At 40.5% G+C, this 25140-nt stretch overlaps 1 protein-coding gene across 2 annotated transcripts in view; it reads left to right on the forward strand.

The window, feature by feature from the left end:
- Nucleotides 1-25140, forward strand: part of CMYA5 (cardiomyopathy associated 5) — a 110015-nt gene that overhangs the window by 32944 nt on the left and 51931 nt on the right. For both annotated transcript variants that reach the window (XM_089658373.1, XM_089658372.1), the window contains exons 4-7: nucleotides 1312-1407; nucleotides 2485-2718; nucleotides 4146-4168; nucleotides 14731-14852. In XM_089658373.1, coding sequence (XP_089514499.1) covers nucleotides 1312-1407; nucleotides 2485-2718; nucleotides 4146-4168; nucleotides 14731-14852 — 475 coding nt within the window. The remainder of the gene's footprint in view (nucleotides 1-1311; nucleotides 1408-2484; nucleotides 2719-4145; nucleotides 4169-14730; nucleotides 14853-25140) is intronic.

A 25140-nucleotide genomic window follows, 5' to 3' on the forward strand; every position in this document is an offset into this window, starting at 1 on the left:
AATCTGACTCTAACTTTCTCTTATTGCAGTTACCAGAGCAGCTTTGCAGGTTGAAGCCTTGTCATGGAACATTTTCTTTCATTTCCACCATAGATTTTCAGTTGGATCGAGGTCCGGACTATTTGCAGGCCATGCCATTGACAATATATGTCTTTCTTCAAGGAAAGTTTTCATGGCTTTTGCTCTATGGCAAGATGTATTATCGCCCTAAAAAATTATGTCAACACCAAACATCCTTTCGATTGATGGAATAAGGAAAGTGTCCAAAATCTCAATATAAATTTGTGCATTTATTGGAAATTTAATGACTGTCATCTCCCCCATACCTTTATCTGACATGCGACCCCATATCATCAATGACTGTGGAAATTTGCATGATTTCTTCAGGCCATCGTCTTTATACATTTCATTGGAATGGCTCCAAACAAAAGTTCCAGCATCATCACCCTGTCCAATGCAGATTTGTGGTTCATCACTGAATATCACTTTCATCCAGTCATCCACAGTCCATGACTGCTTTTCTTTAGCTCACTGTAACCTTGTTTTTTTCTTTTTAGGTGTTAATGATGGCTTTTGTTTGTCTTTTATGTATGTAACTCACATTTCGTATGATGTCTTACAGTTCAGTCACAGACATTGACTCCAATTTCTGTCCATTAGTTCCTCATTTGTTTTTTTGTGCATTTTATGTTTTCAAGGCATATTGCTTTATGTTTTCTATCTTGACACTTTAATGTCTTCCTTGGTTTAGCAGTACACTTCCCTTTAACAACCTTCCCATTTGATTTGTACTTGGTCCAGATTTTAGACACATCTGAGTGGGAACAACCAACATCTTTTGCAACATTCCGATTCACCTCCTTGAAGAAGTTTTATAATCCTCTGCTTTGTTTCAACTGACATCTTGGAGTCATGATTCATGTCAATCAGCTTGGTGCAACAGCTCACCAAGGTGTGCAAGCACTCTTTTTTACCTGCAGACTAATTAGCAGATGTAATCTGATGTAGATGTTTGTTTTAGAACTGCAAAGTACATGCTGATTCCATAATCTTTCCCTCAGAATTGAGTGATTCCATATTTTGTTTCTTTGCTTGATCTGCAAAAACAGTTGCAATTGACTACAGTTTTCTTTCTTTTTTATTTTTTAAGTGTTTCCTAAAGCCAGAAGGTTGGAATGTTAAATGGAAATAGGTTTGAGGCATGTCTGTGATTGTTTTTTTTTCTACACAATTAAATCATTGAATGAACATTTTCCAAGAGTGGTGATTAAAAAGATGCATATGAAAAATGAACATGTTTTATGTTTTCAGAGTAATTTGGAGGAATTGCTAGAGAAGCTGCAAGCAAGCTCCTTGAAAACTGAAGAATTTGTTCCCAGGGTGGAGGCGTTGTTTAATGAAGTTGAAGTAAGTTTCTGACTGTGATCATCTGACATATTTTTATTGGAACAAATGTAGCTGTGATCTATACAGCTGTATCTGCAAAAGTAGGTTTGGCTATTATCCTGAACTGATGGAAATACGAAAGAGAAGGAGAACAGACCAGATAACAGATTTATCTTTTCTCTTTTTATTCACAATGGCTGGGTGAATAGCTTTCAACTACAGTGCCATATATTGCTGGATCTATAGATCTTAGGTCTCAAGCTGTTCCAATCACTCCTATATTCAGTCTGCTAATTTTATTGACAGTATGGGAGCCTAGTGACCGCAAAATGACCGTCACAAATGGTTTCTGGTTTAAACATTTTTAGATAGTATTTTATTCGTTTTTTTAAGCTGTCCTTTTCATGATTAATAAATGGACATGTACGATGGCACTGGTTTGGGATGGATAATAGTGCAATAGGTCCTCTTATTTTGTTGATGCTGGAGACATTAGGAGAATTAGGAGCACATCAGTCTGCTCACATTAAAAAGTCCCTCTCAAGGATCTATAGAACGAGGCCACGAAACACCAGTTGAGTATAATGAAAGTGACAGAACTCCAAAGTAAATTCTGCTAATGGAGATGGAATAAAAGAAGTCAACGTGCTTTAGGAGCCAAAAAATATCCATTTCCTCGGGGGGGGGGGGGGGGCTACAAATCCAGTAAAACCGAGGTAGTGAAAAAGTTTGAAGAAACAAAAGTCAAAGAGATGCAATTTTGGTGATGTCAATAAATGCCTAGATATGCTATGATTTTCAGTTAGTTCAATTTGTAGAGTCTAGAGCAGACAACTCTGGCACCAGTTTATCATAATGGAAAGAAAAGCAATCAAAACAGCTATTCTAACTGTTGTTTATTCTGAGATCTCTTGGCCAGCGGTGAAGGCAGGTACCCACAAACAGGAACTTGTTGCTTATCAAATTTTTCTAATGATGTTAATTTATGTCTTTGGTTACCTTTTGGAGAATGCCGGTCTACAGTGAAGAAAGACTCTTATGTTTCTGGGGGATTAGGGGACTATGAGTGTCATCAGTGACATTTTATACTATCTTTAGAAAAACTGTACAGAAGCTGAGAAGAGTTTGGCAGAACAGAATGAAAAGATGGTAGAAAAAGTGATTGCCCAGCACAAGGAAAAGAGGGAGAGCTTTCAGGAAGTGAAGAAGATGAAGATGGATTATTTATATGACCAGATGGTCAGTTTCCAACAAAATGTGGATACAGCAAAAGAAATCCTGGAGAAAGCAGCCAAGGACCTGGATCAACTGGATGCTATTGCTTTTCTGGCGGTAAGTCTTACAAATGTGTGGTTTTCCTTAATAAAAGGCTTGTGTAAATGAAAACATAACCATACTTAACAGTGTTCCACCCCTTTGTACTCCTTTATCCATACCTGTCAATCACTAGTCACATACATCGTTATCCTTGCTACCAGTAATGGTACATTGTATTCCAATCACAGAGAACAGAAGACAGCAAAAAAACATTTACTTGGCCCCCATAGGGCTAAAATTTTAGAATGTTTGTCTTCTAGACTTTGCTGTAAAAATCAGTTGTTTTCAACATCAAAGAGAACTACAGCCAAGAAACTAAATACGTAGTTTAGAAACACACATGTGAATTGTTTTACCTGCCAATATATCGACTACACCACTATTTGCTACTCCATCTTCCCATGTCTTGTAATTTTGGAAAATGAATGAAAATTCATCATAAACATGGGCTTAAATTCTAATTGAATTTACATGTAAAATACAATTGATGGTGTAGTAAAACATACATTTGAAAATGTCTTATGCCCAATACACATGATGAGAAAATTGGCGACGAATGGGCGTTCGGTTTTTGTTTTGTTTTTTTGCATGCTAGTCTCATTTTGAAAATGAGGAGGTTTCTAAAGTTACAAAAAGTCTCGAACAACAGAATACAACTTTGTAAGTGATGTAATGTATTGCATTGTATTGCAATGTATTCTTTTGCATTTGAGCATGAGTGGTCTTGGTCTCTTGATTTTTTTTTTCCGAACTAATACTGTTTTGATTAAACGAAAATTGTTTTGTTCTGTTATGGTACAAGAGAAATGTTAGTGCTTTTCTCTTTGGATATTGTTGCTTGAGCTCTTGATTTCACCTTTAAAAAATAGCTACAAAATCACTCTAAAGTAAACCTGTCATGAATGAACATGGAGACTGCCAATCCTGACCCTAATTTCTAAAAATGCTAGTTCCCTGACACCTGACTAACTCTGGCTTCAGTACCTTGAGTAACTGACCCAAGACAGGTTCTCAAATAAGGACCCCTAACTTCTCTCTAACTTTCTTGATCTATGCACTTTTTTTTTAAATGACTCTGAATGTATTAAACACGAAATACTAACATGATTAACTTTTTAAAAACGGTCAACATTGACATCTCCCATATTTCCTTTATGGCAAGGAATTTATCTTTAAAATACCTTTTTATTGCTGTTTTTATTTATCAGAGTTTTCTAAACTGTTTTCCAAAGTGGCAAGAATGTACCTGCTGTACACTGAACAGTGGGACCCTCTGGCCTAACACAGATACCGTGGATGCACTTGCATAGTTTTGTAAACATTAGAGCATCCCACACACTAATGTATGACTTTGTATTCGCAAGACATTATTTTATCATTTTGCTCTACAATGCGCTTCCAGACATGTTACTTATAATAGACATTTGTTTTCTATTTTCTAGACTCATAATGACATCAATGGCAGGTACAACATCTTCTGTTTTGTACAGCATGGATCTTGTTTGTTCAGGAATGCAGAGTAACCTCTTTACTGAAGTGTTTAAGACCAATTTCAATATAATATGATGCATAAGAACTTTTTACCCAAAAATACAGTTGTGCTGTGGATTGCTGTGTGCCTGTCTGCTTTTTTCCCCCAACTAGACATTTTGGCCATGTTGGTGTCCCTTAGTTGACTTCTGAGTCAGCATGTTGTCCTGCTGTTGAATAATGAGACTAAACTGGGGAAGAATTAAGTAAATTATTGTGTATTTGAGTGCACATTTAAGACAATTGTTGTGTACAGAACTACATACCACAATACAGAAGAATAAATATATCCTAACATTTTAACCACCTACCCTCTGGAAGATTTACCCCCTTCCTGACCAGGCCATTTTTGCAATACGGCACTGCGTTAATTTAACTTATAATTGCGCTGGTATGCAACGCTGTACATAACTAAAATTTATGTTGTTTTTTTCCCCATAAATAGAACTTTCTTTTGGTGGTATTTCATCACCTCTGCTTTTTTGTTTTTTTTTGCGGTATAAATGGTATAAAAAAAAAAGACTGAAATTTTTTTAAAAACAACAATATTTTTTGCTCTAAAACATATCTAATAAAAAAAATATTAAATTTCTTCAAAAATTCAGGCCAAAAAGTTATTCTGCTACATGTCTTTGCCAAAAATAATCCCAATAGGTGTATATTGATTGGTTTAAGTGAAAGGTATAGCATCTACAAATGGCAGTATATATACTGGAATTTTTATTTATTTTTTCTTATATACTAGTAATGGCGGCGATCACAGTGACTTATAGTGGGACTGCGGCTGGCATTGTGACACTGGGTGGGAACTGACTAACATCCACTGACATCTCCAGTGACATTAATACCGTGATCAGTGCTAATAAAGCACTGACACTATAATTATTACACTGGGCAGGAAGGGGTTAACATCTGGGGCGATCAGAGGGTTAACTGTATGTTAGGGAGTGACAGGAAGTGTGTTAGGGAGTAGTTAGACTGTGTACTGTGTGCTCTTTTACTAAGGAGACCTGCTGCTTTCTATCTCTCTGCTGTGCAGAGAGATAGAAAGCAGCATGTCCATGATGACAGGAGAGAAACCTCCCTCCCCTCTCAGCTTCTCTATCACCGAATCCCAGCTGGGAATCGGCAGCCGGGACTCGGTGATTGACATCCCCAGAAGCCAATAGCAGCGTGGTTAGGGAGGTGCACACGCCCCCTACCTGGAAATGCAAAATCACGTGTATTTACATGAGTTTGCACAGTGCAGCTACCTTGTAGCAGTACAACGGCCATAGGGCAGTGGGCAAGCGGTCAATGTATTTGTGCCATCTATCTGGTTCGCTGATTCTTCTCTGAAGTGAGGTCACAAAGTAATGCACACTATGTAATGATGCTGCACCACAGACATATTCTCTTGTAACAACATAGTTTTAAAGTCATTGTTACTGGAAGGTGGTATGAACAATTTTACATAACATTCCTCAGTATTGTTACATTTTTAAAATAAATTTTATGAGTTGCTATTATTAAAATGAGCAGTCCTGAATCCTACTAAGTGTAGCTGGAGTTGGTTTTTAAAGGAATTATACAAAACAAGTAACTAAGGGTAATACCTTTAATAATCAACTCCAGTTAAACGCTTGTATTTTGTTTTGGATAAAGGATTGGAGCCTCTGTCAGGTCTTTATTGCCATATTGAGGAGATTTTCCTTCACTTCCTGTCAGGAGAGAGAAAAAAAACACACACACACATTTAGAGTGATGAAGAACCTCTGGCAATGTTTTTAATGCTCTCTCTGCATATAAAAACACTTTTATAATTAGAGGGATTTATTCCACCCTAAAGCCATCCAAAGTATTTCCTTTATATAGAATTGCTGTATATACAATAAAAGTAAACTTATATGCTTTTCTTTTTGTTTCCAGACTGTGTTTTATACTTTTTTGTGTATAATTTAATTTCCCTTAAAGATAAGCTCTGGAAAATTTAAAAATGAGCCTTGTGGTAGGGGCTCCCCCTGCACTGCAAGGGTTAAATGAATGTTGCATTTAGGGGGAACAGAAAAGGCAATTACATTGACTGGCCACTTTATTAGGTACACCTGTTCAATTGCTTGGTAACACATATTGCTAATCAGCCAATCACATGGCAGCAACTTAATGCATTTAGGCATCTAGATGTGGTGAAGATGACTTAATATTATTATTATTATACAGGATTTATATAGCGCCAACAGTTTGCTCAGCGCTTTACAATATAACGGGAGACAATACAGCAACAATACAGGTCAATACAAGAGGGTTAGGAGGGCCCTGCTCCTTGGAGCTTACAGTCTAAGAGGGAGGGGCTGGTGGTACAAAAGGTAATAACTGTGGGGGATGAACTGATAGGAGAAATAGTAGATTTGGTTATTAGCTGAAGGCAGGATAGGCTTCCCTGAAGAGATAGGTTTTCAGAGATCGTCTAAAAGTGGGCAGAGTAGGCGATAGTCGGATAGATTGGGGTAGAGAGTTCCAGAAGATCGGTGAGACTCTGGAGAAGTCCTGGAGACAAGCATGGGAGGAGGAGACAAGGGAGCTAGAGAGCAGGAGGTCGTTGTGGAAGGAGCATAGAGGACAGTTTAGGTCAGGGGTCTGCAACCTTTAAGACATAAAGAGCCACTTGGACCCGTTTCCGAGAGGGAAAAAAAGACTGGGAGCCGCAAAACCATTGCAACATTTAAAATAAATCCGACACTGCATATATTGCAAAAAGCGCTCTGGTCATGAAGGGGGTTTAAGGGCCCAGTAAGCAAAGGGTTAATCAGGGCCACAGTGTATCGTCATAATCACAATCATAGCCTTAGGCCAGTGGTGGGCAACCTTTTTTTTCAACTGAGCCAAATCTCGCCAAAACCACGATTGAAATTTATTTTGAGAGCCACATTTTTAAACTGAAAATACATCCCCCATATAGTAATTCATCCCCCATATAGTAATTCATCCCCCACATAGTAATTCATCCCCCATAGTAATTCATCCCCCACATAGTAATTCATCCCCCATAGTAATTAATCCCCCATATAGTAATGCATCCCCCATAGTAATTCATCCCCCATATAGTAATTCATCCCCCATAGTAATTCATCCCCCATATTAATTCATCCCCCATATTAAGTCTCCAAGTCCCCCCTGTGTCAATTCACTTACCTTTGCTCCGCGCGTTCCTCTCGCCGTGTTCCCGCGCCGTTCCGGTGTAGCATGAAAATCTGTCTCCTATGAGGATCTCTCCCCCTCGACGTATCTGCGCATGTGCCAGTTTCAGGCATTAGCAGCCAATCGGCGATCTCCGGCACATGCGCAGATATGTCGAGGGGGACAGATCCTCATAGGAGACAGATTTTCATGCTACACCGGTCTTCAGGGCGGACTGTGAGAGGAGCCTAGCGGGAGCCTAGCTCCGCGGGCCGGATTAAAAGGTCCCGTAGTTTGCCCATTGCTGCCCTATTGCCTGTCACCTGGTGGGCAGTGTGCTCCGGAGCCGCAGCCAAGGTGAAAAAGAGCCGCATGCGGCTATGGAGCCGCGGGTTGCCGACACCCGGTTTAAGTGATATTTGGAGACAAGATTGGTGATGTAATTTGGGGCAGTTATAAATGTCTTTATATGTTATTGTTAATGTTTTGATTTTATTCATTGGGCAATGGGAAGTCAGTGGAGGGATTGGTAGAGAGGGATGGCAGACATGGAATGGTTGGTAAGGTGGATGAGTCTGGCAGCAGCATTCATGATAGATTGAAGAGGGGATGGCCTGCGATTAGGTAGGACAATGAGGAGGGAGTTACAATAGTCAAGGCGAGATATAACAAGGGAGTGAATAAGTTGCTTAGTGGTTTCCGAGGTTAAAAACGGGCGTATCTTGGAGATGTTGCAGAGGTGAAGTCTACAAGATTTGGACAGTGATTGGGGGCTGAAAGGACAGATGGGAGTCTAGGATTACACCTAGTACCCTGGCATGAGGGGTGGGACTGATGGTTGTATTATTGATCTTGATGGAGAAGTCAGGGGAGGGGGCACGGGCTGGAGGGAATAGTATGACCTCTGTTTTAGAAAGATTGAGTTTGAGGAAGTGGAGTGACATCCATGCTATGTCACTTAGTAGGTTAGTAATGCAAGAGGAGATTGAAGGGGCGAGGGGAGGAGTAGAAAGATAGATGTGTGTATCATTAGCATAGGCGACTTGCTGAAGATCAAACCGAGCATCAGGATGGGGAAGAAAGGGGATTTAAGTGACTTTGAACATGGCATGGTTGTTGGTGCCAGACAGGCTGATCTGAGTATTTCAAAAACTGCTGATCTACTGGGATTTTCATGCACAACCATCTTTGATATTTACACAGAATGGTCCAAAAAAGATAAAATATCCAGTGAGCAACAGTTGTGTGGACCAAAATGCCTTGTTGATGTTAGAGGTCAGAGAATGGGCAGACTGGTTTGAGATGATAGAAAGGCAACAGTAACTCATGTCAATATGGACCAAAGTCTGTGAGGAATGTTTCCAACACCTTGTTGAACCTATGTCATGAAGAATTAAGGCAGTTCTGAAGGCAAAGGGGGTCCAACCTGGCACTAGCAAGATGTACCCAATAAAATGGCCAGTGAGTGTTTACTTACCTTATAATTCCATATTCGAACATCTAGCACTCTTCTCTTCTCTCCAGGAATCATAGGAATCAGAAGCACATCATATGCTCAAGCATGAGCAATTTATCAGTCAAATAACTACGCAACTTCACAACCAAAGGGGCTCTGATCCTGCAAAAAAAAGAAAACTTCTGGGCAATGGGATACAACTGAAAATCAACTTTAAAAAACCCAAATATATACAGAATATTAACCAGTAAACAATATAGGCCAAACATAACAGGGGATGATACGCTTTTTAAAATATACACTACCAGGTACCATTATATATATAAAACATTTTAGATGGACCTAAAAGGCTATAACAAATAAGACCTGAGTAATGTCCAATACTAAGAAGTAAATTCACTACAGGATTTTGCATACGATATGAAGGTAATGTGACCCATTATTCTGAAATATCACGAGATAATAAAAGAGTCAATTCATCAAAGTAAAATATTCAAAAAAAGAGATACATCAAGTCAATTTACTATCACCTGCCAGTAGACAGTCGGTATTTGAATGGATGCCATTGAAAAGAATAGGCTGGGATGTCCAAAGTTGCATGACAAGTTGCACAATTGTGAATGGAGCCTTAGAAATGTACAAAATAACAATGAGGGGAACTCTGCACTGGCCAGTGTGTTAAAAGTTTACCATGTATCAGTATGGAAATGTTCTGCCCTGAGCTCAGGAATGAAACTTGTAACATTTCACGAGAGGGAGATCGTTCTGTGAATGAAAGCACACTACAATGTTTTCACAGTTTCATAATATTTCTATGTGCATTTATTTACAGAACTATCTTCTTCTGGTACAGTGTTATTGCCCTTTCACACCGGGCGGACCCTTTAGCAATCCATTTGCCCAGCAGGGGATCTGCCCGCTGATCCCTGCTGAGCAAGCACATGACAGGTCTGTGTCCGCTCCGCTTATGCAAAGAGGACATGGACACAGCCCACTGTCCTTTATGGGCTGTTGGATGGAAACGGACAGCCTGCCCGTTCCCATCTGATTGTCATCTGATCCACCAGACAGATGGGGAACAGATCCTCATCCATTTTTAGCGGACAGGATCAGATTGGATGCAGGCGGATCCAAACCAATACTTGTCCGTTTACACCTCCATAGAGAGCAATGGAGCATCCGATCGAGTCCGCTTGAAAAACGGACAGGTGGACCCAATTGGTCCGCTCATGTGAAAAGGGCCTAAGCATGTAGAAAAAAAAAATTTAAAAAAACCCCACCAAAAATAATGCTAAATTTAAATGATAAATATTGCAAAGCATAAATATTTAATGCATTCAGTAAATAGCGTATTTTTTTAGTGAATTGACTACTTTTGAGATAAATAACACATGACTTATTTTAACTCCTAGATTGTAAGCTCCAAGGAGCAGGGCCCTCCTATCCCTCTTGTATTGAACTGTATTGTTGCTGTATTGTCTCCCGTTATATTGTAAAGCGCTGAGCAAACTGTTGGCGCTATATAAATACTGTATAATAATAATAACTCAAAAATTCATGCGGTATTTATCTCTTAGTGAATTGACTCCTGAACCACAAAGTGGCAATAGAGGGGGAAACAGCCTAACAAACCAACATTAAGGCTCCATGCACACTGGCGTAAAAACCACTGCTTCTACAGGAGTTTTGTATTTTGCCTATAGAAGTTGCTCAATGTTACACTATGTGGCCATGCACATTTGGATGTTTAGAGGCATATTTTAAACTCAGCATTTTGAGGCAGGAAAAAAAAAATCCTTCTGTGTTGCATTTTTGATTGATTTGACCTTTCTGGCTCTTTTTGAGCATTTTTTGATGGATGTTGGATTCCCCTTGTAATTATCTTCTGTGTCAGATAATCTTTTTATGAAATTTCTCTAACATTTCTGAGATTTTTGATTATCATTTTTAGAACAAATTCAGAGAACTCGTGTGTGATATCTCTTCAGTCGTACTCTAACTCAAATTCAAGTCAAACTCTAACTCGCCAGCTCTTTGGGTACCAAGTCTGATACCCTTAGGGGCAATTTCCATAGAAATTTCCAATTTAGCAAATTTTTCCCTTACAAACGACTACCCTGTTTCCCTGAAAATAAGACCGTGTCTTATATTAATTTTTGCTCCCAAAGATGCCCTAGGTCTTATTTTCATGGGATGTCTTATTTTTCCATGAAGAAGAATACGGTACACATTTATTGTTAAATGAAAATAAAGGAAATTACCATTTTAGTAACCCCTTTTGATCCTCCTGTGTCATTTTGATTGTCCCCTCTGATCCTCCTGTGTCATTTTGATTGTCCCCTCTGATCCTCCTGTGTCATTTTGATTGCTCCCTCTGATCCTCCTGTGTCATTTTGATTGCCCCCTCTGATCCTCCTGTCATTTTGATTGCCCCCTCCGATCCTCCTGTGTCATTTTGATTGTCCCCTCTGATCCTCCTGTGTCATTTTGATTGCCCCCTCTGATCCTCCTGTGTCATTTTAAGTGATCCCCCTCCCCCCACCCCTGTACCACTGAACACCTTCACCAGACATCCCCCCCACCCCTTTATCAGACATTTCCCCCCTGGGGACTGCCTGAGGACTGTCACTGGGCTGGCTGGGGCCTGGACCTGGGCTGGAGCAGGGTCTGCCACTGACTGAGAACCTTCAGTCATCATGAGGGCGGTGTCACCAGAGACAGACCAGCACTCACCACCTTCGCCGCGTCCCGTCCGCTCTGATCCTCCTGTTCTTCTACACGCATCTCTCTCCCGCTCACTCTGACCTCCGCTCCGCCTCCACACAGCAGTGACGTCACTGGTTGCTAGACGCCAGTCGGGGCGGCCCTAGCAACCAGTTTACGGTAAATTAATTTTCATTACGAGACAGAGCCTAGGGGGGCCTTATTTTCGGGGGGATGCCTTATATTTCACCCAGAAGGAAACCTGTAAGTAGGTCTTATTTTTGGAGGATGTCTTATTTTCGGGGAAACACGGTATTACAATAGGGAACTGAGAGGAAGATATGGTTTTTCATACCAAGATACCTCATAAACAGATTAGCAAAAGACTGGACTGCTGACCTAACGGTCACTGTCCCTTGTGTTTGTTTGTAAGGAGTATATTCAAAATAAAATATTTGTTCTCAGGTCTGAGGTCCAAACCAATTAATAAGAATTCTGTTGGCATAGCCACAATGTTTTTTTTTTGTTTGTTTGTTTTGGGGGTTTTTTTAATATCTTGCTGCCTTAGTCCAGTTCATGTTGGGGATTAAGCTGTAAAGTGATAATATAATATCCATGGTGGCCATAATATGGCTTCTTGCAATGAAATGTAGGCTCTTCTTTCCAATGCTGGTCCTCTATTGTATAGGGTGACCCTAAAGTCTGGATGCATAGGAAATATCACTATATGTGTGTATATATGTGTATAATATATCACTACATAAGCTCACCAGACCTTAACCCCCCGACTTCTTTTTTTGGGGTATGCTAAAGGAGAAGGTGTACTTAATGAATATCACAGATATGAATAACCTGAAGGAAGACATCATTAACGTATGTGCGCAAATTGACGTAAATGTGGAGATACTGCATCAAGTTCATGTGAATCTTGCAAAGCGCATGGAACTTTGCATCACAAATGGTGGAAATCACATTGAAGATATTATTGATCAATATTTCAATTAAATAAAATGTTGTCGAAAAATGTATTGAAATTTATTGAAAATATGCATTTTGCCCATGTGTCCAGGCTTTAGGGACACCCTGTACATGATGGTGTTGGAGTGCATGTGATTGACAAAGTGGTAATGTGAAATGGCTTTGGGGTTTAGGTCATGCAGTTGGGAAGCCTGTTGGAAAGCGGAAAAAGGTATGTTGTAAGTATAGTGGCTGTTCTCCCCTAGACAAAACAAATATTTACCCCTTGCAGTTGGGGGTACCCTACTGAAAGGGTCATTTTTTTTATTTTCCTATTCAGCTTTAAGTGGGATATATCAGTATAAAAGAAAGGAAGAAACTGGTATATTTCTTCTTGTTTGTTAAAAAACATATAAAATTTGAAGAAATACAGTACATAGCCAGTCTTCAGGTATTTAGCTCAGTGTTTCTCAACTTTTTTTCAGTCTAGGCACCCTTTAAAATTCTGCACAATTTTGCGGCACCCTATTCTAAAGTGTAAAAACCAAAACTAATGGTTCTACATATCTCAGCACATCCACACACACTGGTTACCTAACATTATATGTGATTTATTCCTCCACTTTTCCAAACCGATACTAACTAGAATTCTTGCATTTTTCTTCTCTCTCAGTTTTGCTCCCTTTCTCCCCAGCGGTGACAGAAAGGGGCGGGGGAGGGGCAAACAAGTATGCTGTGCAAGCATCAACGTCCTCCTTATCAACCAATGACGTCATTGGTTGTTTGGATGCCAGTGGCTGGCCCGCACAGTGCCCAAGGTTGTAATGCTGCACAATAAAAACCTGTGGCTTGATCCACTTTCTGCATTGTTAACAATATTTTGGCAATTTGTGGTAATTTTTAGGCATTTCTCCAAGGCTTCCCTAAAAAAGGTATATGCCATGGCAGTACATATATGGGCGGTGTTCCTCTGCCAAAAGTTTTATCTTCTATCTGGTTCTAGTTCCAAATAGATTTATGAGCTAATCTCTGTCAGATAGCAAATTAGATGAGAAAAGGAGAGAAGCGCCTCTAAGTGCAATAAGTCTTTTTATTCAAGTCTAAATGTAGAAACACTCACATGTGTGAAGTAATCATAAGCATAAAAACCGTGGTTAACAATAGTTAACGGTGGGGTGGTAACTTGGGTGAAGAGCCGTCATCTTACTGCAATGTGGGGAGGTCAGCTCTCGGCTGGAACAGCGGTGAGGCCGGCCGGCGTGCACGTCCTCCCTCAGAGCCGGATGGAACGCACGCTGGAACGTAGCGGAGGCGTGGCCGTGATGACGTCAGATCCCAGGGTGCACTGCGACGCGTTTCGGAACATGCACTGGCCGTGGAAGGCGGAAGTGCGCTCCTTTTTCAAGCAGTTCCCCTCCAGCCACCACGCTGTTCCAGCCGAGAGCTGACCTCCCCACATCGCAGAGAGATGACGGCTCTTCACCCGGGTTAACTATTGTTAACCACGGTTTTTAGGCTTATGATTACTTCACACATGTGAGTGTTTCTACATTTAGACTTGAATAAAAGACTTATTGCACTTAGAGGCGCTTCTCTCCTTTTCTTATCTACAGAAGTTGCTACAGCTTATTTGGAAGCCTTGCCCTCAGTGCCACACGGAATCCTTCGCTCTTCATACAGTAGCCACTAATACCACGATCACCCCATACTACCATTTCCCAGGACTTTGCAGTGTTTGCGCTGTTACAACCCTTCCTCAGATAGCAAATTAGACCCTGGATTTCCCTGCAGTCTATATTCCAGCTAAGCAATACAGACTTATCCAGAAAGTGCCACAGCCAATGCCTGGACAGTAAAGGGGCAACAGCAAACTCATAAGGGCATCCCTTTGCATCCCTCTTGTAAGCATTTTCACAGTGTTTAGACCCACAACACAGTACACAGCAATAGAACGCTGCTTGGCTTAGAGTGCTGGTCTAGCATACAGCTGCATATTGATTGCACACAACCCGCACTACCCCACTTATGAGGTCCACTGAATTTATAAATACTGTTATTCTTTGTAAAACATGGCAGCTAAAGCAAAATAAAAAACAACCAATACAATTATTACAAAATAATTCCTATTAGATTGCATGGTGCACAAAGTCCAATACCTGACTCACCTGCTTGTAATGTGTGTGAATAATACTGGTTTCATGTTTTTTGTTTCTTATTAAATCTAGGTTAATCACAACAATAGAAAACACCTTATCCCTAGAAAAGATGCCCAGTGCTTTCTCACTTTTTGATCATCTATCTGCAAATGCTTCTGAAGGAGGCCAGAAGGAAGTGAAACATGTCTCAGGTATGTCTGTGAAAGTTCTCGTATATCCATCGCTAACCCTTTGACGCTATATAAACACTGTATAATAATAATAATGGTATATTTAGCAGTAGTTGGTCACATTCAACTGGACTTGTTCTGTAATGTTGAAGACTTTTTGAGTGTCAGGAAGATACCTTAGCATTTATATTCACTCAGGTAACACTGGCACCTTAACCAGTCATCATGGAATGTCCAGATTGTTGATTTCCACGAACCAGATGAGATCTGTGCAGTTATAAAACCATGCTGTCCTAGTTACATAATACCAACCTTGATGTCAGGATCTGTATTTTATATACAATATAATGCCTTTTAATATCTGATGCTGATTCAAAGCTAACCTCCAGGGATGAATCTTTACCCTTGCAGTGGGTTCACCTACCTTGCCACTGCAAGGATTAATGGCTCGTTTTGCCTAAGGGAAGATGAATAGGGTGATAAACTTTGTACAAGCAATCCCCCAAAGGCTCTTCCCTTCTTGATGTTCGACTGGTCACATCTCTGATATCACCCCATGCAATGCAGAACCATCAGTTCTGCATTGTACAGAGGGGGATGCTGAGGACTTGCTCACATTCTGGAGCATTGGACAGCAGAGAAAAGCTGCCAAGGGAGCAAGGAAAAGGGCTTGTATATCACCTTATTTAGCATTCCCTAGGCAAAATAGATAGTTAACCCTTGCAGTGGGGAGGGGGACCTACTGCAAGGGTAAGGATTTTTATCCATGGAGTTTAGCTTTTATGTGGAACCAAACCCTCCTATCATTTTCAGCCACATAAGCTGCCATCCTAGCATCTGTTTGATCTTTAACTGCCCTGGAGCTGCACATGTGATCAGTTATAGCACCAACCAATTGATGTTCTGACAGTATTGCTGAGAACACAAGCAAATGTGATAGTTACATTCCCGGGCACATGCCAGGAATGTACAGTATCTCATAGAAGTGAGTACACCCCTCATATTTTTGTAAATATTTGATTCTATCTTTTCATGTGACAACATTGAAGAAATGACCCTTTGCTACAATGTAAAGTAGTCAGTGTACAACTTGTATAACCGTGTAAATTTGCTGTCCCCTCAAAATAACTCAAAACACAGCCATTAATGCCTAAACCTCTGGCAGCAAAAGTGAGTACACCCCTAAGTGAAAATGTCCAAATTGGGCGCAAAGTGTCAATATTTTGTGTGGTCACCATTATTTTCCAGCACTGCCTTAACCCTCTTGGGTATGGAGTTCACCAGAGCTTCACAGATTGCCACAGTAGTCCTCTTCCACTCCTTCATGATGACATCACAGAGCTGGTGGATGTTAGAGACCTTGCTCTCCTCCACCTTCCATTTGAGGATGTCCCACAGATGCTCAATAGGGCTTAGGTCTGGAGACATGCTTGGCCAGTCCATCACCTTTACCCTCAGCTTCTTTAGCAAGGCAGTCTTGGAGGTGTGTTTGGGGTCGTTAACATGTTGGAATACTGCCCTGCGGCCCAGTCTCCGATGGGAGGGGATCATGCTCTGCTTCAGTATGTCACAGTACATGTTGGCATTCAAGGTTCCCTCAATGAACTGTATCTCGCCAGTGCCAGCAGCACTCATGCAGCCCCAGACCATGACACTCCCACCACCATGCTTGACTGTAGGCAAGACACACTTGTCTTTGTACTCCTCACCTGGTTGCCGCCACACACGCTTGACACCATCTGAACCAAATAAGTTTATCTTGGTCTCATCATACCACAGGACATGGTTCCAGTAATCCATGTCCTTAGTCTGCTTGTCTTCAGCAAACTATTTGCAGGCTTTCTTGTGCATCACCTTTAGAAGGGGCTTCCTTCTGGGATGACAGCCAGACCAATTTGATGCAGTGTGTGACCATGGCGAGGCTTGTTCTGAGTGGAACCTGTCCTGTTAAACCGATGTATGGTCTTGGCAGCTCAGTTTCAGGGTCTTGACAATCTTCTTATAGCCTAGGCCATCTTTATGTATAGCAACAATTCTTTTTTTTCGGATCCTCAGAGAGTTCTTTGTCATGAGGTGCCATGCTGAACTTCCAGTGACCAGTATGAGTGAGAGCAATAACACCAAATTTAACACACCTGCTCCCCATTCACACCTGAGACCTTGTAACACTAACGAGTCACATGACACCGAGGAGGAAAAATGGCTAATTGGGCCCAAATTGGACAGTTTCACTTAGGGGTGTACTCACTTTTGTTGCCAGTGGTTTAGACATTAATGGCTGTGTGTTGAGTTGTTTTGAGGGGACAGCAAATTTACACTGTTATACAAGCTGTATACTTTACATTGTAGCAAGGTGTCATTTCTTCAGTGTTGTCACATGAAAAGATAGAATAAAATATTTATAAAAATGTGAGGGGTGTACTCACTTCTGTGAGATACTGTAACTGGTTTCAAACTTACTGTGGCAGTTTTTTTCTTTCTTTTGGAAAAAGCTGACTGTTGCAGCCCCCCCCAGTCCATGCTGTGGTGCAATCTATCACCTGCTGTGTCCAACAGACACAGAAGTTGACAGATCAGTGTACTGACTGCTGCCAGGACCATGTGATCGCTATAACCAAACACAGCAGACCACATGACAATTGTACACAATGGATTGCTTTCATTCATGCCATCCATTGTGTATTGATCTCTGTGATTCGTCACAGTGATAGCATGGTACAGACAGGGCCAATCACAGCCCATCTGTAACATGTAACTAACTGTGGCCAATCACAGCTAACCACAATAGTAAACGCTGAATGAATCAATTTCATTCAGTAAAAATGGTTGCTTATAAACAGAGAAAAAATGTACAATGTTATTAGGGTGACATTATATTGCTCTGGTCACAGTGTGTTCTATAAAATTGTAAAAAGAAAAAGTGAAAGTATGACACTGTACTGCACTGGTGACCGTATGTAAAAAAAATTGGGAATAAAATATTTCTTTTAAATTTCTTCATTTTCAAAAAAATTGTGACAAAAATTGCAACTTCAAAAAACTCACTATGCCTCTTACTAAATACCTAGGACTGCCTACTTCGCAGAAAGGTGTAATTTGGGGGATATTTGTACTGTCCTGGCATTTTCAGGCCTAAAGAAATGAGATAGGCCATCAGTACATCAGGACTGATTGATTTTCAGATATCTATACAATAATTTGTGGTCTTTTTAACTTTCCCACAGACTAAATAATATACTCTGATCTAAGTTTTTTTTTTAACCAAAGAAATGTAGCAGAATACAGTTTGGCCTATATTTGTAAAGAAAGATTATTTATTTTCAACATTTTATAACAGAAATTAAGAAAATGTGGTTTTTTTTTTTCAAAAAATGTTTTTGTTTATTTAGCAAAAAAATTAAAAATCCAGTGGTGATTTAATATCACCAAAAGAAATATCCAACTGTGTGAAAAAAAAAATTATAAAAATTTCACATGGGTAGTGTTGCATGACTGCGCATTTGTCATTCAAAGTGCAACAGCTCTGAAAGCTGAAAATTGGCCTGGTCAGTAATAGGTCGAAAGTGTCCAGTACTGAAGTGGTTAAATTCTATAGGGAGTTATAGACCCATTAACAAATTCATTTATGTTGAAAAATTACAATAGGTGACGTTATTCGGATCCTTAGAGTGTACTGAGTATGGTTGATACTGAAAGTAACATGGGTATCCTAGCCAACATAACAAGATTTCATATACTACTTAACAGTAACCTGCGTTTTCTCTCTTGCTGCATTGGGTGTGACAGTAATTGTCGTCTGATCTATGACATGCACACTGAATTTCACACTTACATCATTGCAATGAAGACATTTTGGATTTGCCTTTAGAAATAGAAGAATTTGCAATGGAGTCCAGGAAATTGTACTCTAACAGCTGTGTGTCACATAAGAGGAGAGATCTGTCAGTCGTGACATAAGGTCCAGGGTATCTTGTCACTGTGAAATTCAGAGCTTCTCAGAAGACGACACAGGCTAATTCTGGGAGACTGATATGTAAGATAACCTGTCCAGAGTCACAAGGCATTGGCCTATGCAGTCGTACCACTGTTTTTCAGAGTGTGTTGTGTTCAGTATGTTTCACTCAGTTATGTGGAACATGATAAATACCCGAGGACAGGAGATACCTTTTCTTAAAGCTCTCACTTAAGGAGTCACTTCCACTTTGTCCAAAATATTTTTGTTATTTGAACCTTGATGCATTATGGCAGCTGCTACCTGCAATAAAGTCTGCACTGTGTGTGGTCTATTTGATGTTGTTTTCATGACCTGGTGTTTTACAGCAACAACAAACATTTATATGGCATTTTTTCGTAAACAGGATGTTAGGTGCAGTTCATGGATGATGACAGTATATATCAGTAGGGGGTCAGTTAAATTATATGATTAGGTAGCAGCTCGTCTTAATGTGGACCTCCTGTACAAGTGACAGGTTTCCCCCTTTTATTGGATACCTGGCAAGGGTAATTTGTTTTCATTTCAATCATTTCTATTGGATTTCAGAAGAAAATACCAAAGACGCCCAGACCTTTGGGTCCATGGGTCCTGAAAAAGAACAGCAGGTTGATGCAGGAATTATGGAGCTAGCTAATGAAATAAAGGAATTGTAGAAACTCCAAATAAAAGGAAGCTCAAGGAGGGAGAACAGAGGGCCATAGTTTGGTTAGGGTATCAGTAGGGGGTGGGTATACGTTGAAATTCATCCCCCCTCATACTCAGGTCCAGGAGCCTATGAGTTGATGAACTTTGCCTTGTGTGCAATCAGTTTGAGACACAACTGAGATCATTCAGAACTCATTGATACAATGCCTTGAAAAAGTATTCATACCCCTTTAAATTTTCCACATTTTGTCATCTTACAACCAAAAACGTAAATGTATTTTATTGGGAATTTATGTGATAGACCAATACAAAGTGTCACATAATTGTGAAGTGGAAGGAAAATGGCAAATGATTTTCAAAATTTTTTACATATAAATATCTGAAAAGTGTGGCGTGCATTTGCATTCAGCCTTTAGTCTGATACCCCTAACTAAATCTAAACTAAACTAGTGGAACCAATTGCCTTCAGATACCACCTAATTAGTAAATAGAGTCCACCTGTGTGTAATTTATTCTCCATATAAATACAGCTGTTTTGTGAAGCCCTCAGAGGTTTATTAGAGAACATTAGTGAAGGAAGAGCATCATGAAGGCCAAGGAACACACCAGACAGGTCAGGGATAACGTAGTGGAGAAGTTTAACCGTTTCAATACCGTGCAATTTTACACCTTCCTGCCCAGGCCAGTTTTCAAGTTTCAGCGCTCTCACACTTTGAATGACAATTGCACGGTCATACAACATTGTACCCAAACTAAAATTTTATCATTTTCTTCACACAACTAGTGCTTTCTTTTGGTGGTATTTAATCACCACTGGGGTATTTATTTTTTGCTAAATTAACAAAAAAAGACCAAAAATTTTGAAAAAAAAAAAAAGTTTTTCTTTGTTTCTGTTATAAAAGTTTGCAAATAAATGTTCTTCATAAATTTAGACCGAGATGTATTCTGCTACATGTCTTTGGTGAAAATAACCCAAATTAGGATGTATTTTTTAGTTTGTAGAAAAGTTATAGAGTTCACAAACTATGGGATATATCTGAATATTGATCAATCCTGATGTACTGACAGCCAATCTAATTTCTTGAGGTCCAAGAATGTCAGAACATTACAGATATCCTCAAATGACCACTTTTTGCAAAGTAGACAGTCCGATGTACTTCATAAGAGGCATGGCGAGTTTTTTGAAGTTGTATTTTTTTTGTCATAATTTTTCGGAAAATGAAAAAATTAGTTTCACTATTTTTTTTTTTACATATTGTCACCAGTGCAGTACAGCGTCATCATATAACTGGCATGGCGGTGATCAGGGACACTGACTGGTGACAGTATGAAAAATATATATATATATATATTTTTTTTTTTTTAAATTTTGTTTATTTTTTATTACATTTTTTTTAAGATTTTTTTTTCATATTTCACTATGACCAAAGTAGTACAATATTACCATAGTAACATTGTACTACTTTGGGGAAGTGATCAGTATTTTTTTTTTTTTTACACAATTTGCTTATAGCAAAGAATTACTTTGCTATAAGCAAGCATTTACCTGAATGACATCGATTCATTCAGGGTTTTTTTTTTTTTGTGCTTAGCTGTGATTTGGCCACAGCTAATCACATGACATGTGCATGTGATTAGCTGTGACCATGCACAGCTAGACACTAGTATACAATGGATGGCATGTATGAAGCCATCCATTGTATACAACTGTCATGTGAACTGCTGTGATTGGTCACGGCCGGTGACAGATTGCGCTGCTGCGCTGCTCTGCAGGAGTGCAATCTGCGCATGTGCGGGAGGACGCAATATGGCGTCCACCCGGAACGCTGATGACATTTGCCGCCAGCCATTCGGCCATAGGGCAGGCGGCAAATGGTTAAAGCAGGGTTAGGTTATAAAAAAATATCCCAAGGTTTGAACATCTCACGGAGCACTGTTCAATTTATCATCCGAAAATGGAAAGAGTATGGCACAACTGCAAACCTACCAAGACATGGCCATCCACCAAAACTGACAGGCCGGGCAATAAGAGCATTAATCAGAGAAGCAGCCAAGAGGCCCATGGTAACTCTGGAGGAGCTGCAGAGATCCACAGCTCAGGTGGGAGAATCTGTCCACAGGACAACTATTAGTCGTACACTCCACAAATCTGGAAGAGTGGCAAGAAGAAAGCCATTGTTACAAGAAAGCCAAAAGAAGTCCTGTTTGCAGTTTGCGAGAACCCATGTGGAGGACACAGAAAACATGGAAGAAGATGCTCTGGTCAGATGAGACCAAAATTTAACTTTTTGGCCTAAAACCAAAACTTTATGTGTGGCGGAAAACTAACACTGCATATCACCATGAACACACCATCCCCACCATGAAACATGGTGGTGGCAGCATCATGTTGTGGGGATGCTTTACTTCAGCAGGGACAAGGAAGCTGGTCAGAGTTGATGGGAAGATAGATGCAAAATATTGCCAAGTATAGGGCAATCTCAGAAGAAAACCCGTTAGAGTCTTTAGGAGACTTGAGACTGGGGCAGAGGTTCACCTTCCAGCAGGACAACAACCCTAAACATACAGCCAGAGCTACACTGGAATGGTTTAGATCAAAGCATATTCATGTGTTAGAATGGCCCAGTCAAAGTTCAGACCTAAATCCAATTGAGAACCTGTGGCAACACTTTAAAATTACTGTTCACAGACACTCTCCATCCAATCTGACAGAGCTTGAGCTATTTTGCAAAGAATGGGCAAAAATTTCATTCTCTAGATGTGCAAATCTGGTAGAGACATACCCAGGGGCAGAGGGACCACTGCCCGAGGGCCCGGGGTCAGTAGGGGGCCCCATGAGATGCCCCTGGTACCTTTTCATAGACTTTTTTTGGGTGTGGTTTGAGTGTGGGTGAGGACGCAGGGGCCCCATGATCCCCTATTTCCCGGGGGCCCCATGAGTTGTCAGTCCACCCCTGGACATACCCAAAAATACGTACTGCTGTAATTGCAGCAAAAGGTGGTTCTACAAAGTATTGATTCAGCAGGGATAAATACGCTTTTCAGAAATTTATTTGTAAATAATTTTGAAAACCATTTTATCATTTTCCTTCCACTTCACAATTATGTGCCACTTTGTGTTGGTCTATCACATAAAATCCCAATAAAATACATTTACATTTTTGGTTGTAACATGATAAAATGTGGAAAATGTCACGGGGTATGAATACTTTTTCATGGCACTGTAGGTGCATTTGAATTGCAGTGGACCTTCTTCTAACCTGCATTTGACCTGCACCCAGCAGGTATTACATTCCCATACAGTTGCATGGGATTGGGAAAACCTGCCAGAAGCAAATAAAAGCCCATCAACACAGATTCTCATTCTGCCCTGGAATGAGATCGCCTGCAGGGAACCCACAGCCAAGGCTGGTGTCCAGGCCTTGATCCCTTTCTGGACTTTTCGATGCAGCTACCACAGTATCACAGACTCTTGGGTACACTCCAGCTAAGATATAAAACTAAAGTGAAGCTCCAGTCTCCTGTTAAAAAAAAAAAATAAAAGTCAGCAGCTACAAAACCTGTAGCTGCTGATTTTTAAAAAACAGACCCTTACCTGTCCTGCAATCCAGCGGTGTCCTCACCCCATCCAGGTTCACTGGCTGTCTCCTGTCCCCGGTGCCGGCACCTTAAGTGTAGTCACCTCGCTGTGACAGTTTTCAGGCTTCACAGCCAGGTGCCCACTGCACATGCGCAAGCAGCGCTGTGAATGGTCCTGCAATCTTTTGAGACCTGTCACATGTCCCAGAAGACTACAGGGTGGGGAAGGGAGGGAGAAAGGGAGGAGAACTTCTGCTTCTGATTGCCTAAGTGTTCACAGTGGAAGTGTGAGCGGGTATATGTAAAAATTGGGTACCTGCTCCCTCTTCACTCCCCAAAGGTGCCAATCCTTAACGAAGCACAGGGGAAGAGTCATTACTTTCTCTTTTGGGTGGAGCTGCGCTTTAAAGTATATGAAACCCCCCCAAAAAAATCTCCTTTTCCCTGTTTAGTATTGTAACTCATACAATACAGTTTCTAAAACAACTTTTTTTTTTCTGTTGCAAAGAAGATCCTGCCAATAATAGCACTTCCAATTACAGGTTGACAACATTAAGCCGCTTCCTCACAATTTAGTAGCAGTGTTGTCAGTCTGCCACATTCTTTCAGTTTGCCCTTATACTGCTTATCAGATCTGTAAGATAAGCAATCAAACAGCCAAGTGAAGGAGCTTGCACAGCGGGCTGACAACATTTCTGCTAATTGAAAGGCAGTGGCTTAGCGTTGTCAGCCTGTGACAGGAAGTGCTGCTACTGGCAGGATCTCCAACAAAATAAATCTAGGAACAGATTCTCCCAAAAAATGTGCTTATACAGTAAGGCTGGATGTCAAATATACTGAAAATAGATTTAAGGTTCACATATAAATATCCCACCTCTGGGATATTTGAAAATTATCTCTTGCAGTGGGGCTGTGCCTATACTGCAAAGGTTAACTGCTCGTTTAGTCTTTAACTTGCCTGATCCTCTGCCCCCCCTGGCAGATGGTGCCCTCCATAGCTCCGCTGTTGGACTGTGCCTCGGTATCCTCATATCTAGTAGAGGACTATGGGCCTTGCATTGCTTTTGGTGACATCAGGACCTTAGACTGCTGGAGCATAGGGGAGAAGATACTATGGGGACGGGTCTAGCAGCAGCAAGGAGCCGGTAAGAAAATCTTCTTTAACACGTCCCCTAGACCTAAACAAGCAAATAACTCTTGCAGCAAGAGATCATTTTCCTGGAGTTGGGCTTTAAGATATACCTAGAGAGCAACTGATACCTGCTGAGTACTTCATCCAGATATTGCTACATTGCTGTAGTGGACTACTTCACTCCCTTTTCTCAGGGATCTGGTCATCCTGGAATATAGCAGTGTGTGATGCCAGAACACCCACATCCTTCCTCTCCCACATAGAAATCCTAAAATGACTGTATTATGATGTTTCCCAATAATCGGATTCCAATATGTCTTGTAAGTTTTAATGTGATTGGTGATTCGGGAAGAAGAAGGTGAGGTAGTTATGCTGCAAATGCTCTAGGTCATACACTCTAGGGTCTGTGCAAATGGACTTTGGGCTTGTGTCAATTTCATCAGTTTGAGATGCTTCTAAGATCATTCAGAATGCATTGTCAGGTGCATTGGACCTGCTTCAAATGGGTTTTGCATTCCCATAGACCTGTATAGGAATGTGAAACCCGTCTAATATGAATAATAGCCCCTCAACACAGGCTTATACTGCTCTTCTACTGACCCATGAGGTCCTCTGTGTCCTACTGTAGATGCAAGTGGATTATAGAGAACTCAGACAAAAGTCAATTGAGTGAATTTTCTAGGTTTTGCATACCTGCAGTATGTGAAACTGATTGGTTTTATTGTTATCTGAAAATTCTCAACAAGGGAAGCGTTATTGAGAAGGTGAATTTTTAGTCTGCATCTAAACACATCCAGGGATAAGGCCTCTCAGACTGAGCTGAGTATTAAGTTCCCAAGAGGAGCAGCTTGGCAGAAGATTTTACGACCTTATTAAGCAATAATGTTTTCTACTTCTGGATTACCAATGTACATTCCCACTTTACAACCATCATAAAAGGACACCTAGAATTTGTAAAC

The sequence above is a fragment of the Staurois parvus genome, unplaced genomic scaffold (assembly GCF_062004578.1).
Source record: "Staurois parvus isolate SC_StPar_1 unplaced genomic scaffold, SC_StPar_1.0 ptg001065l, whole genome shotgun sequence".
In the NCBI taxonomy this organism is placed as follows: domain Eukaryota; kingdom Metazoa; phylum Chordata; class Amphibia; order Anura; family Ranidae; genus Staurois; species Staurois parvus.